The sequence below is a fragment of the Aotus nancymaae genome, unplaced genomic scaffold (assembly GCF_030222135.1).
Source record: "Aotus nancymaae isolate 86718 unplaced genomic scaffold, 86718_ANA_hifiasm-v0.15.2.pri h1tg000020l, whole genome shotgun sequence".
Classification (NCBI taxonomy): Eukaryota; Metazoa; Chordata; class Mammalia; order Primates; family Aotidae; genus Aotus; species Aotus nancymaae.
The window spans coordinates 31,512,049-31,535,018 of NW_026988432.1; the positions used below are offsets into that span (position 1 = coordinate 31,512,049).

Below are 22,970 nucleotides of genomic sequence, written 5' to 3' on the forward strand. Positions count from 1 at the left end.
TTCATGTTGTTGCAGATGACAGGATTTCCTCCTCTTCTAAGGCAGACTGGTATTCCATTGTGTATATCCACCACATTTAGAAAAATCCATTCATCTGTTGAGGATGCTTAGGTTGTTTCCCTCTCTTGGGTGTTGTGAATAATGCTACAATGAACATGGGAATGCACTTATCCCGTCAACATATTGACTTCCTTTCTTTTTGAAATATACCCGGAAGTGAGATTACTGGATCATATGGTAGTCTATTTTTAGTTTTTTGAGGAACCTCCATGCCTTTTTCAATAATGGTTGTGGTAATTTACACTCTTACCAACAATGTTTAAGATTTCCTTCTCTCCAGATCCTCTCTAACACTTGTTATCTTTCATCTCCTTGATAACGGCTATCCTAACAGCTGTGCAGCGATATCTCGTTGTGGTTTCAGTTTGCATTTTCCTAATGATCAGTGATGCTGAGCATTTCTTCATGCACCTATTGGCCATTTGTATGTCTTCTTTGAAAGAAAAAAAAAAAAGGAACATTTCCTTTCGAGGAATATTGGATTTCTCCTGAGTGTCAAATGAATGAAGCACTAAATGTGTAAGACTGAGTAGATATTGAGGGCAACAGGCTGTAGGAGAGTATTTCAGTTAAAAAGTCATGTATTTAGAAATCTTAAAGAAAAGCTGATTATTTCCCACACACCATCTGCTCATGCCAGTTACCCAAGTGAGTAATTAAATTACCGTTCTTTATTACGAATCCACCAGTAGTCCCCTTAACCACTCTCCCCACACAAAAATCTTTGAAATTGGGTCAGTAATGAGAACCTTAGATTTTAGACCTTTAGTTCAAATTTGCATTTTGTCTTTTTTTTTTTTAAAGGCAAACCAAAGATCTTTAGCTCTACTTTTTTTTTAATTTATTCTAGATAAGCTGTTGCCAGGTGATGAAGGAGCCCTTTGGTTACACTTGATGCACTATTGTGAAGCATGTACAGCACCCAAAATGCCAGAGTTCATCCTGTATGCTTTCCATAGTGCATACCAGAAACTACCGTGGAAGGACCTGCACCCTGACCAGATGCTCATGGAGGCCTTCTTCAAAGTAAGCCCTTCAGTCCCTGGGTCGCAGCCTAGAGAGATCTGGCTTCTAGGGAGCAGCCTGGTCACTGCGGTTGTTAGGCATAGTTGCAGTGTGAGTGGACTATGAATACATTCTGTGTTGCCTCAGTGGTGCTTGTGGAAAATGGTGTCCCACAAAAGTCATTTCATTGTGTTAAAACATCTACAGGACCATTTTTAAAACCGAGAGAAAGATCTTATCTATAATATGTCAGTCATCCCCTAGACTTTGTAATGTTGAGTGAGTACATAGTTTAATGCCTCCGTCACACTTAATCTTGGTTGTTGTTTATGGGTTTGTGTCATTACAGTTTGTGTCAACAACTGCTTATTGTGAAATGTTCTAGTAAAGCAAAATGTAAATTGATACTGAAGCTATTAGTTTCTTTTAGCAGTTATGCAAGTGAACGATTATTCACTTATTCGATTATTAAAATGCATTGTGACAACTGATGATGCATCATAATCATGTACAGACCTGAAATGACCTGAACAAAGTGCCAGTCAGTGCATGCGAGCCTTTGCAGTAGAAGTAATGGTTACAAAAGCCAGAAAACAGTGTGGTGTAACTTACATGCCAGTCAGGTATTTGGAGCTGTTACTGTTTTTCTGTTTTTTAAAAAATTATACTCTAGTCTTAGGTTTTTATGGTGGTTTCAGTTCATTTGTTCATAGTCTCATGAGTTACTTTGTGTTTACTCTTACTGTCAAATTGATTATTGAGACACCTTAAGTGCTTTGATACAGATCTGTAGTTATTTATGACAGTCAGCAGAATGTACTCAACTTTTTTAGTGCCCTTAATGGAACCCCATCTGTGCTGCTCTTGTCAGCCACTCCTCGGTAGCTGAAATGCAAGGAAAGCTGAGGGCAGTTGTTCTAGAGAAATCCAAGGCTTAAGAATGATTTTATAGCTAGATTTAGTATATGAGACAGGCATTAAGTAAGTATTTGTCACCGTTATGAACATATTAGAGAAAGGTGGTTTAAAGAACTATAAGATGGAGTTTTAACTAAGTAAAAGGATGGCCTTAACTATAAGACAGATTAAATAGTAGCACGGCCTGCTAAGGGATGCTGTAGACTCTATCTCTAGGAGTTTTATTCTAATGGTAGATGACCCTGACCTCCCCAGAAGCTGGGGATCTTTAATTCTTTGTGCCTTGTTGGCATAATAAACCATATTTTTTTGGTGAGGTTGAGGGTGAGGATAGAGAACAGATTATAAAGGACGATGAAAAATGATTTTCTAAAAGGAAGAGAATATAATAACAGTAATGGGAAGAAATGAATCATCACCAAATTCCATTGATCATGCTTTTATAAATAGAATAGAGCTTTTAATCTTCATTTTGAAAGGAAAAATTCATGAGTAGCCATGTTTTATTTTAAACAAATTAGAAGTATTGAAATAGCTTGTAAAAGATCTTTGAGGTTTCTTATATACTTTATAGTACATCTGTTCCTCATTCTCTAATATATTTTAAATGGAATTTAAGCATTATACAGTCATGAAAAATTATGAAGACTAATATAGAGACATTGTTATAATAGAAAGTTACATTAAAAAGGCAATATAAATAACATATACTAGTGTAGTGCATCTTAAAGTAGTGTGGTTGTTGGGACAGCAGCATCAATATTACCTGGGAACTTACACATTCCTGCTCTCCAACCATACATGCAAAATTAAAAGCTCTAGGGGTAGGCCCAGCAATCTCTTTCAATATACCTTCCACTTGGTTCTGATACACACTTAAGTTTGGGAACTACTGACTAGTAACTTCAGCTTTGCCCTGTCCTGGGACACCTGAGGATTCGGATACACTCCCTACAGCTCCAGTGACTTACTGTGGCAGTGATTCTCCACCCAGGTTGGGGTTAGGAAAGGTCATTTCTCTCTTGATAACAATGATTGGAATAAATGATGAAATCCAAACAGACAAACTAAAATATATACACATACACTGCAGAAGGAAAGATATTACAAATATCAAGTCTAAATCTCTAGGAGGTAGGATTATAAGTGGTATAATCTGGGGAAAAAGTGTTTTTTAAAAACATAATTATGAAACAATTTCCATACGTTTTCCAGGTACATAGACAGCACAAGGCAACACATTGATTTTAATTCTTTTCTTTTTAGGTGGAACGAGGAAGCCCCAAGAGCTGTTTCTTATTTTTGGGGTCTGTACTCTGTGAAGTCAATTGGGTTAGCGTGCTCTCTGATGCCTGGAGTCCCAGTCCCCACCCAGAAACCCGCAAGATGATTGTCTGCCTCCTTTTTATGATGATTTTATTGGCAAAGGAAGTTCAACTGGTAGACCAAACAGTAAGTTTGGGAAGTTTATGGCAAAAACCTGGCGAGGCTGCTTAGATCTTTGCTTTCTGCTAGGTTGTAGTTTTTCAGTTGTTTTTCCAGTACCCCTATCAGTACGAACAGATGCTTGGCATATGAGACATACCTTTAACCAGATGCCTGATTTTCTTGGATAGCTCATTATCTGATTCTAAATTATGCAGAGAACCTCACTGAGTTAGAATATATTAATCAACCTTATTTTACATCTCATAAAATCTCTTGTATGCTTCTTGAAGTCCATTTTGGCATGTCCCACCAGAACAGAGAGTTCTTTTGAAAGAAAAGAACATTGGTTCCAAATACTTAATAAATCTTAATATGAATGTGTTTTTGCCAAGACTTTGGTTATTGCTCTCACTAGTACACCTAACTTGGGTAGATACGTACTTGACGTCATAACTGTTCTGTGCTTACCATAGGCCGTCTCAGTGGTTATTCCACAGACTAGTTAGCAACACATATTTCTGGAAAAACTGAGGCTCTGGAACTAAAGGAATATGTGTTTTATTTTTAGGATTCACCTTTACTTAGTCTCCTTGGACAGACAAGCTCACTTTCATGGCATCTTGTGGATATTGTGTCGTACCAGAGTGTGCTAGGTTATTTCAGCAGCCATTACCCACCATCCATCATCCTGGCAAAGGAATCTTTTGCTGAATTAATCATGAAGCTCCTAAAAGTGTCTGCAGGCCTTTCCATTCCTACTGACAGCCAGAAGCATCTCGTAAGTTGAGAGGTAGTTTAGAAGGTGGGGACTGTTCTTGGAGATTGGTAGTAGCATAAGTGCTACAAAGGACAGTCCTTGAACCTAGGAACTGCTCAGCAGAGGAAGTCACAGGATGTGTATTATTGTATACTCATATTTTGGCCTTGTAGATCTTTTGGGTTTAGTTCTCCCTTTGGGTGAGCCTTTACTTACTAACAGTGTCACATGTTGATGAAAGGTCAAAAGGATTGAGAGCTGCCAGTAAGCTACTGGTTTCATGATCTGAACGTCATTGGCATCAGAATAGCAGAGAGGGAAGCTGGGTGGTAGTATGAGCTTGAGGTCTGACAGGGCAAGTCTTTCAGTTTTCTCATCTGATTAGAAATAGTACTTTGCAAAGGCTGGGCATGGTGGCTCATGCCTATAATCCCACACTTAGAAGGCTGAGGTTGGCAGATCACCTGAGGTCAGGAGTTCAAGACCAGCCTGGCCAACATGGTGAAACCCCATCTCTACTCAAAATGCAAAAATTAGACAGGCATGGTGGCAGGTGCCTGTAGTCCCAGCTACCTGGGAGGCCGAGATGGGAAAATTGCTTGAACCCGGTAGGTGGAGGTTGCAGTGAGCCAGGATCACACTGCACCACTGCAATACAGCCTGGGTGACAGAGCAAGACTCCATCTCAAAAAAAAAGAAAACGAGTACCTTGCCTCAAAGTAGTGTTGTGAGGATTGAATTAGATAATGAACATAAAAGTTTTTGGAAAAGTTTCTGGCAAGTAGTTAGTGTTTGGTTAATGTTGTTATTCTTACAGTAAAAAAGGAAGAGTATTCTGCCAGAATTTGGGAAAACATGGGCCCTGGCCAAAGTGTTACCATAGATTTGCCTTTTACTAGAGACAGGGCCCTTGGGCCACATGGGACTAATTCTTCATGGGGCTTCTTGTTCTGTCCCCTCTACTCCCTACCCCAGCATTCAGTGCAGTGCCATGCTCCCAGGAAATATGCAGTTAATGCTCCTTGCTTGGATTTGTTCGAATGATGTTTTTTTTTTTTCTGTCAGGATGCAGTTCCAAAATGCCAAGCTTTTACTCATCAGATGGTTCAATTCCTCAGCACTCTGGAACAAAATGGAAAAATCACCTTAGCAGTCCTAGAACAGGAAATGTCTAAGCTCTTAGATGATATCATTGTCTTTAACCCACCCGGTAAGTGACCATTCGGAAGTCCTGTATTCATTCAGTCAGTGCATTCCTGCTGTGTGTGAGGCATTGTGAGATCAGGAGGACATTCAGGACACTGGCACTCCTCTTTCCAGAGAAGCAATGGTCAGACAGGTGTTTGGACACTAGGGACTCAGTGGTGGGGAAGGATTGACACTGGCAGATGCTGGTGTGTGTTGGGCGAGACTGTGTTAAGTTAGTTGATGGAATCTAATGATTAGGAGATTCAGACACCTTCCAGTGAGCCATATTTCTAGGGATTTTGGCCTTTAACTAGGAGGGCACTTCAGAATCACCTGTAGACTTGTCAAGAACCTGTGTATGGAGAACTTGTGCTCCTGGCAGTTCGGTGGACTAGACATGCTGACTGCCTCTCCTTCTGAAGACAAGTGGGTGCTGGATGAAATGCTTTTAAGAAACCGGAAATTAAATTTATCAGTGGAGTGGCAAAAAGGTAAGGAAATCTCAGAGGCCAGAACCTAAGTGAAAGGAGAAACCCATAATTGTAGGTGGAGTACTGAGGCAGCTGTCACCCTGAAGAATTTTGCTGAATATGTTTGGATATTAGGGGAAGGCGGTAAAGCCCAGGACCTGCCTAAGATAGGAGTCTAAAAGGAAATCCCATACATAATCTGTAGGGTGACATTTTCACTGTAAAGATGAGCTAGAAGTAAACCTGCTCCTGAGAGAGTAAGGCAAAGACAGTTATCTGTTTTTGCCTTGTTGTTAGGTTAAATGTTTATGTGGCAGGAAAAGAGATATCTATTTTAAGAATTGATAACAAGCTGACCCTCATGTGGTTTTGAAGTAAGAATTTAGACTACCTAGATTGTTAAAGTCAGCAAAACCTAAAATGCAATAAAATAGATATATAAGTCAGCAATAATAACAACAACCTCTTGGTTGGCACTGCCACCAGCATTTGGCAAAAAGCAACCATAGATCCTGTTTGGAGAAACCCGTCTTTAACTCAAGCTTCAAAGTTCCAAGAAACTCATAGTAAAAAAAAGTCACAAAACACACAAGGAAACAAGGCACCATGTGCAAAATAATAGAAAACAACAGCAGTGACAGATATGAAATGATTAAAAGTAGTGGAATAATTAGTACAGTAAGCCAAAAAGGTATTTTTATTATATGCTGAAATAAGAGAGGATTGAAGATATCGGTAAGAAGCAAGGGACTGTAGAAATATGCAGAGTTGAGAGATATATTTATTTTAGAAATGAAAAATATGAAGATAATAAACTTAACAGATAAGTTCAAAGATAGATTAAACCCATCTGAAGAAAATTGGTAAGCTGGAAAGTAAATCTGAAGAGAATACTCAGATTGCAGCACAGAGGGACAGAGAAGGAATGTAAAAGTGAGCCGAGCATGGTGGCACATGGGACTACTTGGGAGACTGAGGCAGGAGAATTGCTTAAGGCCGGGAGTTCGAGGCCACAGTGTCCAATGATTGTGTATGAATAGCCACTGCACTCCAGCCTGGGCAACATAGCGAGACCCCACCTCTAAAACAAACAAAAAGACTGTGAAAGTGAGGTTAAAGGGCACAGAGAGTAGGCTGAGAAGGTTTAATATACATCCTGTTATCTAAGTAGAATTCCAGAGCAGAGGAGATACTTAACTGGGGAGAAGCAATATCTGAAGAGTTAGCATGGGTGAAAATTTTCAGGGCTGATGAAGACAACAATCCTCAAAGTCAGTAAACACAGCAAATCCCAAACAAGATATAGAGAAAAAAATTCAAACTTGTGTACACTGTAGTTAACCTGCAGAAGCACCCGTGGCAAAGTTAAAAAAACAAAAATAAAAAAACCCTTTACATCCAGGAAGGAAAGGCAGATTGCCTACCAAGGAGCAGCGTTTAGACTGATGGCTGACTTCTCAGTATCAGGTAACAGAATCTGTGAGGCAGTGGACTAACAGCTTCAATATGCTGTGAGAAAATGACTCATAACCTAGAATTGTAAGCTAAGAAACCACCCTTTAATGCCAAAGATGAGGTAAAGAACCATAATTTCGTTGAGCACTGAGAGAGTTTGTCCCAGTAGATGTCATTAAAAGAAATACTAAAGCATGCTCAGTAGGAGGTTGAGTTAAAAATGTTCTAAAGTTCTACTCTTTAGTGGGTCAAGAGATTAACTTGATACCTTGATAAAGTATGACTATTAAAAATGTCAAGAACTTAACCAAAAGAATAGAAATTAAAATGGACAATTTCCAAGTTAGTAGAGGGAGATAAAAAGGAATGTCCAAAATATGTTCAGTCCAAAGAAGGCAAGAAAGGAAGCCTGGAGAAAGTGAGAAAAATAACCCAAATAAGGTGATAAAATTCAAATGTGTTGGTAAAGAGACTAATGCTCAAGTTAAAAGACAAAGATTGTTAAAGTAGCTTAATAACCAACATCTAGCTTTAAGCTGTTTATAAGAGATACATCAAAAGCATAAGGATATAGAAAGCTTTCCACAAGGTGATTATATCAGGCAAATATTAAAATACAAAGCTGGCATAGCATATTAACATCAGATAAATAGAACTGTAAGGCAGAAAACTTTCTAAGAGCCAGATGATCGCTAACTGTGTATTTCTGCCCAAGTTTGAGACAGATAAACTGTTATTATCTCTCTCAAACTTGTTTTTTAAGTCCTGGCTTGATAATAAGTAGGTCACACAGGAAGATTAAGTGAAGGTTTATTTAACCCTGCGTAAGTAGATGAATTTGTTTTGATAGATGCGATGAATAAGATCTCTCTCAACTTTTTACCATTCCTATTGTCATAAATACTGAATCCTTGTTGTGTGAAAACTACAGTTCTACTCCTTTAAAAAAAAATGTACTCAAGGAAAGCTAGAAAGAGTTGGCAAAAATTATTCTAGTTAACTCTTAGTCAACTATATTTTCTGTTCCTGAATGTGAAAGAAGGAATCTACCTCAGTGACCTTCTCTTATTTGAAATTCTCTTGTAAAAGAAATTTGTTCTTTTTCTTGAATTCTTCTTTGCCTCCAATTTTTTTGAAAAATTATCAGTCTGTTTACTTTCCTTATTTAAATAATGAAGAAATAATAGAGTTACTATTAGGAGCCTTTACAAAGGTTTTTCCTTATATTTATATTTAGTTTTAAGTAATAACCTTTCATGTGTGTAAATCACCCTAGAATATTGACAGTGGTGGCAGTGATAGTGAGTACTGTTGCTTCTTGGTTTACTGAATGATTGGTGAGATCTACATATTTGGTTTTCCAGGAGCAAAGGATGGAAAATAGAGACTGACTAGGCATGTTCTGATAAGTTACTCTTTCACGGCAGCTTCAGATTTGTCTATTTATTAAGGTATTGCTCTGCTATGCTGCTGTACCCAGGGAACTCACAGTAGTTCCTGCTCTTACTGTTATAAACTGTGTGCCGCATTCTATACATAGAAGCTCAATGCCATCCAGAACCTTCCTTCCGTACCCTTGCAGTCAGCTACTAGCACTGTAAAATCTGCTTGGAGAGCAGCTAAGATTGAAGCACTGTTATTCTCCTGATCGCATGGATATTACCTTTCTGGTAGCCATTCTTGAGTGTGTCTATGTTCCTTTCAGACATGGACAGCCAGACCCGCCACATGGCCCTCAGCAGTCTCTTTATGGAAGTCCTGATGATGATGAACAATGCGACTATTCCAACAGCAGAGTTCCTTCGGGGCAGTATCCGGACCTGGATTGGCCAAAAAATGCATGGGCTGGTGGTGCTGCCGCTTTTAACAGCAGCCTGCCAGAGCCTGGCGTCCGTCCGCCACATGGCTGAGACTACAGAAGCCTGTATCACTGCCTACTTCAAAGAAAGTAAGAGGAGGTCATCTTACCCTCCCATTGTATTGGTCTTTTCCAGAAAGATTAAAGCATTGTCATCAGGAGATATCTTTCCAGACCCTTCCCAGTGAGGGATTTGCCATTCTAATTTTCTGCTCTGCAAATGTTGTGGACATTTCTGAATATATGTATTTTTCATAAAGATCTGCAGTTAGCATGAGGACCTGTGGCCATGTCTGTTGGTACAATCACGTTTCAAGGGAAAAAAGCTCTAATTCACTTCACATTTGTTTGGGAGTGTCAGACCAACCTATTATGACATGCAAACTGTGTTATGTCACAGGCCAAGTCATAGTCCTCAAAACCCCAGAATCTATGTCATCATGATCCAGGAGGTTACTTTTCCCTGTTTTTGTCACTTTTGATAAAAGGAGTTTTCATAGAAGTTTTTAAAATTGCTGCCTATGAGACCTTTTTAAAGCATTATGAAGGGCTCATTCATACTCCTTTTTAAAAATCTTTTCTATTTTCTACCTCTAAACTCTCAGACTCTGGAAGCGGCTTAGTCTGATTAAGAATTGCTGAGAATAGGCCAGGAGTGGTGGCTCACACCTGTAATCCCGGCACTTTGGGAGGCCAAGGAGGGCGGATTTTTTGAGGTCAGGAGTTTAAGAGCAGCCTGACTAACATGGTGAAACCCTGTCTCTGCTAAAAATACAAAAAAAAAATAGCCGGGCATGGTGACACATGCCTGTAGTCCCAGCTACTTGGGAGGCTGAGGCAGGAGAATTGCTTGAACACAGGAGGCAGAGGTTGCAGTGAGCCAAGATTGCGCTGATGCACTCCAAGCTGGGCCACAGAGTGAGACTCTGTCTCAAAAAACAAAACAGAATTGCTGAGACTAGCACTTCTCAACTCTGATATCCAGATAACACATCACACTGCAGTCAGTGGGAGAGAAGGAGGGGTGAGAAGGAGGGCTATCAGAGCGAGGATCCAGGAAGTGCCCACAACCTGCCATCTGCCCTGTCCTGACCACCCATGAATAGCACATGTCCACCCATGGAGGTGCTGTGCATGGCACCATGCCATCCTCACTCCCCCAAAGAGTGGAGAACCATTAGGATAACACTGCTATTCCAAACTCATCAGTGTTACTAAAAATCAAACAGATTCAATATATGAGTTAAACTAAGCTTTGGTAACTAAAACTACTCATGGATTAAGTGGTAACAGTTTCCTGTGGGAAAGCATAAGTGTTCATATGTTCTTAAAAAGGGTATTAAAGTTAAAACTCTTAACTGACCAGTCCAGGCAGTGTCTACATGTGGTTTTAAGGATCATAATGTGATAGAAAGCTGATTTTTACCTATGCAGCCCTGAATTCTGATTTCTTAAATCTTTCTCATGACTATGCTGGGGACAGGCATCTGGCCTGAGGGCTTCCCAGTCTGAGCCCTGAGGTATGTTTCACTTTTGCAGCCTCCAGGGTCACTGTAAGAAACGTTGTCTTGACATGAAGCTTATTATTTCATAGATTGCTATGTCAAAAAAAAGAAATGAAGTTTAAAGTGAAAATATTTGCTAAAGTTGTCAGGTAATTAGATTCTTGCCTGTATCTTGATGTCTCTCTCCCCTTCGTGTTCTAGGCTCTCTCAATCAGAATTCAGGATGGGGCCCCATTCTGGTGTCCCTTCAGGTTCCTGAGCTCACCATGGAAGAGTTCCTGCAGGAGTGCCTCGCCCTGGGCAGTTACTTGACACTTTACGTCTACCTGCTTCAGTGTTTAAACAGCGAACAGACTCTAAGGAACGAAATGAAAGTGCTGCTTATCTTAAGCAAGTGGCTGGAACAGGTGTACCCAAGGTACGTTGGCCCTCAGGCTGTGACATCAAATTTGCCGTATCTGGTTAACTTGGAATTTAGAGTTTAAGTGTAGATTTAAGTACACAGAACCAAGTGGTGCATAAAATATTAGATTTTAAGGTACGGTGACATATGTTTTGGAAATACTCTTTTTTTTTTTTTTTTGAGATGATCTCTCACTCTTTCACCCAGGCTGGAGTGCAATGGCGCAATCTCAGCTCCCTGCAACCTCCATCTCCTGGGTTCAGGTGATTCTTCTGTCTCAGCCTCCCAAGTAGCTGGAACTACAGGCATGTGCCACCATGCCTGGCTAATTTTTTGTGTTTTTATTAGAGACAGGATTTCACCATATTGGCCAGGCTGGTGTCAAACTCTTGACCTCGTGATCCACCCACCTCGGCCTCCCAAAGTGCTGAAGTTACAGATGTGAGTCACTGCGCCCGGCCTGGAAGGATTCTTAATTTGATGGGCCAATTTTCTGAGCAGATTCTTTGTTTCCTGAAACTGGCATTATGAAACAACAATCATGAGTTTTCTTACCGGTTAAGTCGAGATAGTAACCCCTACCTGATAGGGCTGTTATGAGGATTAAGTAGAAGCACAGAAAGTCCATGACAGTGGCATGGAGTAAGTGTCCATAGATGGTGGTGGTTACAATCCCATTGCTTTATTAACATTGGCCTTTAGCCTGTGCTTTTGAAGTCCTGAATGTCTCCTATCCTTAAAACTCTGATGTGGACTTGCAGTTAAATGGGAGTGGAAAAAATCCATTTCTAATTTTATTCTCCTCCGGTGCCTCCCCTAGCTCCATGGAGGAAGAGGCAAAGCTGTTTTTGTGGTGGCACCAAGTCCTGCAGCTGTCCCTCATTCAGACAGAGCAGAATGACTCCGTCCTGACAGAATCTGTCATTCGAATTCTGCTCATGCTTCAGAGCAGGCAGAGCCTCTTGGCTGAGGAGAGGCTCAGCTCTGGGATCCTGGGGGCAATCGGGTTGGGCCGGAAGTCGCCCTTGTCTAACAGGTAAGGAAGTGCCTTTCTAATACTGTTCTTCTAAATAGGCCTCAGACATTTGTACCTACTTACAAGTTGTGATACTTTAGTAGGTTTTTTGACTTAGGATCTAGGTTTTCTAGAAAGATTAATGGAAAAAAAAAAAAAAAAACCACCAGAACCTGATTACATCTTTACATTCTAAAAAGCATTTTTATTTTTTCTTACTTTTTAAAAAATTTTAAGTTCAAACAGTATTTTTAATAGTATCTCCTGTTGTGTTTTGACTTTGTTACCTAGCTGCACTACTGGTTTCTTTTTGGTTTTGAGCCAGTCATGGATGGTATGTGAGCTTAGTTTAAAAGCCAAGTCAGGCCGGGTGCAGTGGCTCACGCCTGTAATCTCAGCACTTGGGGAGGCCGTGGTGGGCAGATCGTGAGGTCAGGAGGTTGAGACCATCCTGGCCAATATGGTGAAACCTCATCTCTACTAAAAAAAAAAAAAAAAAAAAAATACAAAAATTAGCTAGGTGTGGTGGCGTGTGCCTGTAGTCCCAGCTACTCAGGAGGCTGAGGCAGGAGAATTGCTTGAACCTGGGAGGCAGAGGTTACAGTGAGCCAAGATTGCACCACTCTACTCCAGCCTGGTGACAGAGTGAGACTCCATCTCAAAAAAAAAAAAAAAAAAAAAAAAAGCCAAGTCAGTTGGGCACTTGATGCATTCAGAAAAATCCAAAACCTGTGAAGGACTAAGGTTCGTGAACGTTAAGTTGTCAAGCTGGGTTAAGATCTGCTATTGGCCAGGTGTAGTGGCTCACGCCTGTAATCCCAGCACTTTGGGAGGCCAAGGCAGGCAGATCACTTGAGGTCAGGAGTTTGAGACCAGCCTGGCCAACATGGTAAAAGCCCATCTCTACAAAAAAATACAGAAATTAGTCAGGCATGGTGGTGCACGCCTATAGTCTCAGCTACTCCAGAGGCTGAGGTAGGAGAATCACTCGAATCTGGGAGACAGAGATTGCAGTGAGCTGAACTTATGCCACTGCTCTCCAGCCTAGGCAACAGGGTGAGACCCTATCTCAAAAATAAATAAAAATACAAACACAGATACAAAAATTAGCTGGGTGTGGTGGCAAGCATCTGTAGTCCCAGCTACTCAGGAGGCTGAGACAGGAGAATTGCTTGAACCTGGGAGGCAGAGGTTACAGTGAGCTGAGATCATACCACTGCACTCCAGCCTGGGTGACAGAGCAGGACTCTCTCTCTCAAAAAAAAGAAAAGATCTTTTGGTAAGAAAGATAAGTAATGAGAAACAAGTCTGGATTTTTGTTGCAAAAAATCCCAAGGCATGAAAGAATTTGCCAATAGCTTCCCATTTTCTCTCATAATACTTACATCATGGTTTTCTTTTCAAGCCCCTGTCAGTGTTGAAAAGAGTTTGCAAACTTGATGATGTCAGCATTCTTGTGGAATAGCCCATTTTGGTGTTGTTACTTTGGGAATCATCATTCCAAACCAGTTAACATCATGTTTCTTTGTTTGTGTTGAACTTAGCAGGACTGTTTTGATTTTATTTTACTTAAATTTGGCTTTTGTCTTTTATTCTTTTTCTAAAAAATTGTGATAAGATACACATAACTTAAAACTTTCCATGGTAACCATTTTAATATGCACAGTTCAGTGACATTTAGAATGTTCACAATATTGTTGCAGCCATCACCACAATCTAGCTTCAGAACATTTTCATCACTCCAGAAGGAAGCACTACACCCATTAAGTAGTCACCTCCATTCCCTTCAACCCCCACTCTCTGGCAACCACTAATTGACATTATGACTTTATGTATTAAATCCTGTTTTGGACATTTCATATAAATGGAATCATATAATGTGTAGCCCCTTATGTCTGACTTTTTTCACTTAACATAAAGTTTTCAAGGTTCATTCATGTTGTAGCATGTATCTGCGCTTCATTTGTTTTTATGGCTGAATACTATTCCATTGTATTCCACGTTCTGTTTATTCATTCATTAGCTGATGGACATTTGGGCGTTTGGACTGATGGACCTTTTCGCTATTGCAGATAATGCTGCTATGAGCATTTGCTTACCAGTTTTGTTAGAACATCTGTTTTTAGTTTTTGGTGTATACCCATGAGTGGAGTTGCTGGGTCCTATGGTAACTCTATGCTTCAATTGTTGAGGAACTGCCAAACTGTTTTCCCTAGAGCCTGCACCATTTACATTCCCACCAGCAATGTGCAGGGGTTCCAGTTATTTCCCATCTTTGCCAACACTTTCATTCTTGAATCTGAATTATACATATATTGTTTGGATGGTGATAGTGGATAACTTCTTCTTGATATATTTAAGATTTTCCTGAGAAGGTGAACAACACAGTAGATCTTGAAATGTGTTAATCTTGTTTGATGATAGAAAATATGGTGTTTATTTCAAAATGCTTACTTTACTAATCATTTACTTTGCCTGACCTCTCCCTAATGCCGAAGGTTTCGAGTGGTTGCCCGAAGCATGGCTGCCTTCCTTTCAATTCAAGTTCCTATGGAAGATCAAATCCGTTTGAAGCCTGGCTCTGAATTACATCTGACTCCCAAAGCTCAGCAGGTCAGTATATACAATGAAGGGTTAGAAGTTTGCTTGCACATCTTCCCTAGAAGGCAGGCAGGTGGCAGCTGTAGCCTGCGGACATCATGACATGATGGTCTGTGGTAGTAGCACAGTGTTCCCTTTCATGTGTCCTACTTATTAGAAAATGATTACATGTACCCCCCTCCAGATTTTTGTAGACAGTTGTCTAGATCACTGTTACTGTCACTGCAGAAGAAGTAAGGTCAAAGGAAAGCCTGTCTAGGATTAAATTTGGTTCTGACAGCGTGAATATGCACTGATCTACCCCAGGCTTGGGCTGGGACAGGGGCTGGAGCTGGGGGCTAGGATCTCGCACAGAACATGTGACTACAGATGGGACAGATGGAAATAAGCTGTACTTTAGCTTAGAACCGAGAAAGTAGTTCTGTTTTGTGAGTCTGAAGGTTGGCTATTGTTGGCTGATGCTAGAATAACCTAACATGGACAGAATGGTAACTATGAGAGATTACAGCTTCTTCTAAAAACATGGAAGGCCACATTCCTATAACCTGTGGATGTGCTGGTCAGGTACAGAGGTACACAGTATAAAATGATGGTCAGCATTTGTGAGTACTTCCTATGTGCCAAGTATTGTTGTAAGTTTTAACTTGATCAATATTAATGAGTTAAAGCTTTAACTACTTTAATCCTCATAACAATGCTATAGCATGGAAACTATTTTATTTTTTAAGACAGGGTTTTATTCTGTTGCCCATGCAGGAGTGCAGTGGTGTAATCATACCTCACTGCAGCCTTGAACTCCTGTGCTCATCGATCCTCCCACCTCAGCCTCCCAAGTAGCTTGGACTACAGGCATGCACTGCCACTACTGGCTAATTAAAATTTTTTTTTTGTAGAGACAGGTCTCACTTTGTTGCTGAGGTTGGTCTCAAACTCCTCCTGGCTTCAAGCGATCCTCTTCGCCTCAGCCTCCCAAAGTGATGGTATTATAGGCATGAGCCATTGCATCCAGCTGGGAAGTGTTATTATCCTGGTTTTTTGGATGAGGAAAGAGAGATAGAGAAAGGCCAAGTAATTTGTCTCAAACCACACACCCTAAGTGTTGGGGCTGGAATTCACACTGGCCGGTCTGGCTCCTGGTCTCTCCCATTCCCCACTCTGCAGGACTGTCTCTGTAAGTGGTCAGAGCTTAAACACTGCAGCCCCTCTGCTGGGGCAGCTTTATCATGTTTAAGCCAGCCACGTGCAGTGTCTTGGTTATTAAGAGCAAGGATCAGACAGAACGATTAGCAGGGTCTTCATAGGTATCTAGGCTTATAAAATACCTGTTAGTTGTCATTCACTGCCTAGGCAGCTGCTGTTTGAATCCCCTGTTGTCTTACATGAAAAATCACAGTGGGCAGATTAATATCCTGGGGGCAGGTTGTGAAGTCAGTGAGATGCAGGGTGTATTTGAGAGGGCCATGTCTCCTGTGGCCACCAGTACCTGGAAGGTCAGTTTCTTGCTTTAGCTAGGGGCCCCAGGCTGCCGAGGCCTGGCCTCTTTGCCTGCATTTCTTAAGACTTCAGGTGATGACTCCTTCTGTGTCCCATACATATTTGTCATCAGGATTTTCAGATTTAAAGAAAGTTATCTTTTTAGAAAATGATTATTCTTAGGTAAACTGTCAAAGTAGACTGTTTGGGGGACTAAATTTAAAGAAGGAAAGGAGAGGGAGAGGGAGACTGTGGTTCATGGGAATGCCTATCCCAATTGATTGCTATTCTTAAGTTAAACTCTGTTTACATAGCTCTTAATTTGGTGCCCAGATGCCTTCAGTTTATTTTCAACCCAAAGACTTCTATCTACAGCCCTCCTGGTAGTTAATTTCTAAAATTTCAGTTTATTATCGTCAAAAAAATCATCTCATTGTTTTTGAATCAAGCACATTCCATCTTCTAATACATATTTTCTAGTGCAGTGGTTTCTGTAAAAGGAACAAGGAGGGAGTGGGGGACTCCATGGTGGGGGATGTGCCCCAGTGAGCAGGAGAACACAGTCAGAATCCTGGGGGTGGATGAGCTTATTAAGTTGGGAAAAAAATTCTCCACCCTCAAGAGCCACTGTTGATTTTTTGTTTTCTCCATATACAGTCTCTTCCCCTTCTCTTCTCCTACTCTGAAGAAAGGAATAATCAAAATTATGAAGTCAAAGAATGTTTTTCTTTCCTTCCTCTGAAGAGAGGCATGGGAACACTTTCTGCCATGATTTTGTGTCATTTGTCAGATGGATTCAGGAGGAATCTGATCTGTACTTTATGCTTGTGGGTTGATTTAACAACCTTCTCACTTGTTCTTGGCAGCAGTTAGTAACTGGTTCCTCTAGAATTCCTTTCCGTTATAGTTTCATGTGACATTATCTCATAACCTAGGAACATACCCAAAAGCAGATTGAACAGATCTCACCTTAGCGAGATGAGGCTGGTGCCTGGGATTTCCGGTTGGGCTCTAGGAATGGAAGGAGCAGACAATCTGGTGGGGAAGACCCCACAGCTGGGACTAGGAGAACAAGGACAAGGCAGGCTTTAGAAACGGGTGTGGCAGGTGAGGCGCTGGCAACAAGAGAAGCCTGCCACAGCAGTGGCTCTCAGTAAGGAAAGGTTGGCAAATAACACAGAACAGGAAGAGGGAAGGCTGGGTGTGGGATGCTGACCTCATTCTGGTTGTGGTAATCACTGTCTGCCTTCCAGACTCCTAACCTCAGTTCTGTAGGCTTCCTTCCCACAGGGCTCACAGTGGAAGTACATAGTAATAATGGGTGTGCTGCACCTGTGGCAGTCATGTTACGTGCCTCTATGGAGTTAACCCTCTCGTCTTCCATGTCTTTTAGGCTCTGAATGCTCTTGAATCCATGGCAACAAGTAAGCAGTACGTTGAATACCAGGATCAAATATTGCAAGCCACTCAATTTGTAAGGCATCCTGGCCATTGCCTTCAAGATGGGAAAAGCTTCTTGGCTCTTCTCGTTAACTGTCTGTATCCAGAAGTGCATTATTTGGACCACATACGATAGTAACACTGAGGCTCTTGGAAAACCCCATTGCTGTTTATGTTTACATTTAACTCTGCTGTTGCACAAGTAACTTTGCTCAGTTTCACTGCAGAACTCAGTTCGGCCAATGTGTAGTTGACTGAGATGCAAGTTGGGAGGCATTAGATATTAGATAATTCTGTGTGTGCGTGTGTGCGTGTGTGTGTGCACGTGTGTGTGTGCATGTGTGTGTGTGTGTTTTCTTAGCTCTTAAGACCTTCTGGGGACTTTTTAAGTTTTTATGTTTATCCACAAGAGAAACTTACTAAGTTCCACTTGGGTCCAGAGCCACTCATGGCTGTCCAGTGTCATCTCACAAGACCTCCAGATGGAGTTCTTTGTATGTTTCCACTTCTGGCTCCATTTTATTTAAATGTTCCAGATCTGACAACCTTGGAAGTCACATAGTATGCTTACTTTTAAACCCCATTTGTGTTCCTCCAAAGTAAAAAAGTCAGTTTTTAAAATTTCTTTATTTCTCAAATGTGGGGAAATACACTAGCTTTAAAGTATTGTTTTTCTCAGAAGGGAGATAAAAATGCTGAGTTAGTTAAAGTGGGTCATGTGTAAAATATGACCACTTGATCGTGGTTATAGTGGGCAGTAGAGATGATGACAAGTCCATTTCCATCCAGCCATGTGTCCTCATGGAGAAGAAGCTGCCTGTCTGAATCAGGGTGGCAAGCTGGCCGTCTGGGAGGAGCATGTTTTGCACAGATGTTTTGTTTGGTACACTTGGTGAGGAGTGCAGACAGGGCTGACTCTCTCCAGTCACCAGAGTCCCTGCATTCCGTCGGGCCCTGACCCTTGCCTCGTTCACATCACTTGCCCCTGTTGACACCTAAGTTTGCACCCTTTGATAGACACCACATTTGGTATCTGAAAGGCTTACTGTCAGGAGACTGAGACCGAGGGAGACTGAAGACCTGATTCTCTGTTCCCTGCTTGTTTTCTCACTTCATATTTAAACTCAGATGAAGCCAGTGGACCTGCTGAAACACTCGTCTGTGGAAACTGGGTCAGGTCAGGAGCTCTACTGAAATTTGGCTTTTTTTCAATAGCCACGTGCCTTCTGTTGTTGACAGTTCATTCATTACCAAAGCCTGTGTGTAAACTTTGCCTTGTTCTGTGGCCATCTTCTTGCTCATGTTATTTCTCCCAGGAATGAGCAGTTTGACTTCTGTCATCACGTTCCTCATTCTGTCAGCTCTAGATGGATTTTGCCTGCACCGCTGGCTTAATGTGTCTTTGTGTATGGGTAGTTTGTAGCTCGAGAATATTTACCTAAAATTATCTAAACAGCTACCAAGAACATTTATAGGGGTATAGTGATGAAGTTAACAGAGTGCTAATCTCTTCTCAGATATCCTTTTGGAATGCTTCCCCCAAAATTGGGAAGTTGGGAGGAGCTTTTCTTTATTTCGAATTTCTTTAGTTGGACAAGACTATTCTGCCTCACACACATGCTTTGCAGCTCTGATGAAGAACATCCCTCTTCCGTCTCTTGAGTTTTACAGGCCACAAAATGTCCATCTCAGAGGGATTGTCTCAACTTTTCTTATTTTTGCTTTTCTCCATTTTCAAAATCAGTCATCTCGTTCTGTGTATATGAAAATTTGAGAAGCTGTGGACAGTTTAATAGTCTGATCAGGCAACAGTGATTTTTATTTGGAAATATTTTGTGTTTTCTTTGAGGAAGATATAATTATTGATATCCTAGAATGTGAAAGTTTTGAGTGACAGTATGTACATTTTAAAGAAAATTATGATCTGTATAATGTTTTTGGTCTGTAAAAATTATAAAAAATAAATCAATCTTTGGTTGTAACTGGTAAGAACTAAATTATAGGGATATTATCTTGTAAAATGTTTCAGCTGTTAAAGTTTATTGTTTTTATGCCTGATGTCATCTAATTTATTTGACATTGAACTTCATTCATCGTCAGAGATGGTCAGTAAAAGCTCTTCCTCTTTAACTCCTCTTGCTTAACCTTGGAAGGTTGACTCAAAACTCATAGGTTTCTATGGGAAACTCTGGGCTAGGAACGTGTTATAAAGATACTGAGATAGTTCAGACATGGCCATGCTGCTGTAGCCTCCTGGGAAAGAAGGGCGGCGGAGAGACCAGCCTGCCCATTGTCTTACAGGGATAATGAACCTTTGCTTGAAAAAATTGTTGGCCTCCAGAGAGCATAGGGCTGTGGTTTCAGAATCACTGATGGGTGCTGCACATCAGTATTGGAATCAAGCAAGACCAAGGCCTCATGGACTGAGCAGCGTGGAGAGTGAACTGCTGCAGGCTCCAGACTTCACCTTAGGGTGGCCAACAGTGGCATCGGGACCTGATAAGGATGTCTGACAGCTTCCTGGGAGCAGGAGGAGGCAGCCTTCCGGTCACCATGAAAAGCATCTCTCTGGCTGTCCATCACTCCCCATCCTACAGTGCACAGGTGGGTTGCAGAGGCAGATTGCATCTCTGAATCATGTTGTCCCACCACCTATTAATAGAACAAGGATGCTGGAACACACCAGACATGGAGGGAGGTCCTGCCTGATGAGTCTACACAGCTGTCTACACAGCATGACAGTAGCAATAGAGCCGGGACCCACCTGTACATGTTTCCAAAGCTCCTGCACACTTGAGTCCTCAGCTCCAAGGCATGACTTATTTCTTAGACTCACCACCCATTTGTTGGTTCAGTCATCGCATGCCTCTGCCCCACTGGGGTTGTGTACCTGAGTCTCTCACTTCTTTGAGGTTGGGGGAAGCCTAGTCCTGAAAACGAAAACCCATAGACCAGCCTATTGTCGTTTCAACCAAGTGACGGCCTTCTTCTTCCTTCCACTTCATCACCAAAAGCAGCATGTCCGTGTCCTACAAGTCAAGAGTGTTTATGTCCTTGTTCCTTTCAAATGAAGGTGATACACACTTTTTAACTGAGTTTTTATTCCTGAAATTCTTTCTTCTGGAGCAGGAAGCAAATGTCCTGGAATCATAGACTTTTAAAGTCAGAAGGGTCATTGAAGTTCATCTAATGCCGCTCTCGCAGGGATCTTCCCGCCTCTCCTTCGCCCCTGTCCAGTGCCTGGTGGTCCAGCCTGTGATGGGCAGGCCCAGGCTGCCATTGGCAGGCTCTGTAGTTCTACTTTCTATTGAACTGAGATGTTTCCTGGTCACATTGCCTATTGGTCGTGGTTCTGCCTAGAGCAGTTCAGGCTGGGGCTACTCTCTTGCCCCTCCTTGAGGCAGACTTTTAGACATTTTCAGTTTTCATCCCATGTCTGACACCACTTCCACCCTACCCCCCGACCTTTGCGTCCTCTCCAGGCTAAATCCCCCAGTGTCTTTTGTTAGTCCTTTTCCACCATCACATCAAACTGGGCTGCAATTTGGGGAAAGTGTCCAAATTAGTCCATGTTATCCTAAGAGGGGTATGCCCAGGATTAGCAAGGCCAAGGCTAGGGTGAGACAAATGAGGCACCGGGGCACACATTTAAGTCGGTGCTTTCCTGCAGGTGCCAAGAGAGCTTTTCCTTGCATTTACACCCGTGGTGCCTCCCTTACCTCATTCTGGCCCCAGCCCTGGGGTTAAAGTCGTGCCAGTGTGGTCCAAGCGGTGTAATTCTCTCTCCTAGATGCTTGGGCAGCATCAGCTTTCAGTAGCTGTGCCCCGTGGTGGGCACATTAAGCTAGTGGGAAGTTCAGACTGCAGACCTGAGCTTAACATAAGCTGTTCCCCAAGACTGATCTCATCCCACATCTTCGTGACAGGCCTAACAACAAGCACTTTGCCCTTCATCCTCTACTATCGCCTGCTCTTCACTTTGGGCCAACTGCAACAGCTCATTTTGAGATACTAGCTGATCATTTTTCTGATCAGTTAACCTTGTCTTATTAAGCAAAATGGAGAATATAATGTTGGGAAATAAGTGTGTTGCTTAAAAAAAAAAAAGTGTCTCCTTCTGCCATCTTCCATTTGTGTCTGGGTTGTGCTGGGTGAAGTTCTAGACTTACTAACGCCGACTTCATTCTGGTCCAGTTTCCATAGCATGCCTTGGGCATCAGTGTCCAGGAGTAGCTGTATTTGAGGTTTCTTTCACTCTGGTAGGTTCCTGATTAAAATAACTTGAAAAAAATAATTATACTACTGATCCTCTTTTGGGATAATGAAATTGCTAAGGAATATTGTTGATTATAACTTTTATTTTTTAATGTACAGATGTAATATCTCTCACTGAGCACTGAGAGTTAGAATTTATTTTTCTTTCAGTAGTTTAAAATCTTTTATGTGGAGACACATACTTCTTAAGTATGTTCAACTCTTTTCTTCCCACATATCTAGTGTGACCTTTAAAAACCACAACATTATTTTGAACTTTAAATGTGCAATATTCGCTACTTATTCATTGTTCAGCATTTTTCATACTTGTACAAAGGGTGAGTTTTTATATCATGGTGAGAAACAGGAAGAAATGACAATTGGTTAAGTAAACTTCTGCAAATAAACTAGATTCAAGTTTAATTTACACACAGTGGGCGTGTCTCATTGTTTCCTGCAAGTTGGTTGACAGTTTTTTCATCCATAAATCACAATAAGAAAAATTTTGTATGAGAAACTTTGAAATGGATAGAATCTTTATCCTGTGACCTTTCACCACTATGGGTGAGGCCTCTAATTTCAAATAGAAGTTTTAACTTGAGAATTTAAGAACTGGCAGGGACAGGAGGCCACCTGGTGATCCCAGCGAGGTCAGGAAGGTCTGTAACATGGCCTTGAGCTTGGTAAGAGCGGGGCCATAAGAGTTGCACAAATGAGGTGGGAGTGGGGGTGCTTCTGGCAGCGTAACCCCAGCTTGGTCCTGGTCTGCTGGGGAAATCCACCTTCAGTGATAGGATGGCCACGGAGTTCTCCTTAGTGTTATTTTTCACTCACATTTGTAAGATACACTTTGAATGGGCCAAGGTATGGAGAAGGGTCTGCACATTCCATTTGAGAATAACAGCAATTTGGGATTCCTTAGGGACAGGCCTTTCTGGGAGTGGGTTATGGCTCCTTCACCCTTGTCTAAGCTTGGCAGCTTTTTAAACCAGATGGAACCACAGGATTTAAGGGTTGGAAAGTGGCCTAGAGGCAGGTTGTCTCACTTCCTTCTCGTGCAGCAGTCAACTTAACTGCCTCCAGACCAGTGGGGACACTCTGAAAGGAACGATCTTTCTCCGAAAATGCTCCTCTTCTGAA

At 41.5% G+C, this 22,970-nt stretch overlaps 1 protein-coding gene across 2 annotated transcripts in view; it reads left to right on the forward strand.

The window, feature by feature from the left end:
* The window catches only part of EPG5 (ectopic P-granules 5 autophagy tethering factor), a 113,236-nt gene extending 90,977 nt beyond the window's left edge, over positions 1-22,259 (forward strand). For both annotated transcript variants that reach the window (XM_012440833.3, XM_012440831.3), the window contains exons 36-44: positions 911-1,086; positions 3,250-3,435; positions 3,980-4,189; positions 5,234-5,378; positions 8,987-9,229; positions 10,846-11,062; positions 11,868-12,083; positions 14,561-14,675; positions 17,530-22,259. In XM_012440833.3, the coding sequence (XP_012296256.2) occupies positions 911-1,086; positions 3,250-3,435; positions 3,980-4,189; positions 5,234-5,378; positions 8,987-9,229; positions 10,846-11,062; positions 11,868-12,083; positions 14,561-14,675; positions 17,530-17,712 (1,691 nt within the window). In that variant the 3' untranslated portion in view covers positions 17,713-22,259. The remainder of the gene's footprint in view (positions 1-910; positions 1,087-3,249; positions 3,436-3,979; positions 4,190-5,233; positions 5,379-8,986; positions 9,230-10,845; positions 11,063-11,867; positions 12,084-14,560; positions 14,676-17,529) is intronic.
* Positions 22,260-22,970: the final 711 nt, after the last annotated feature.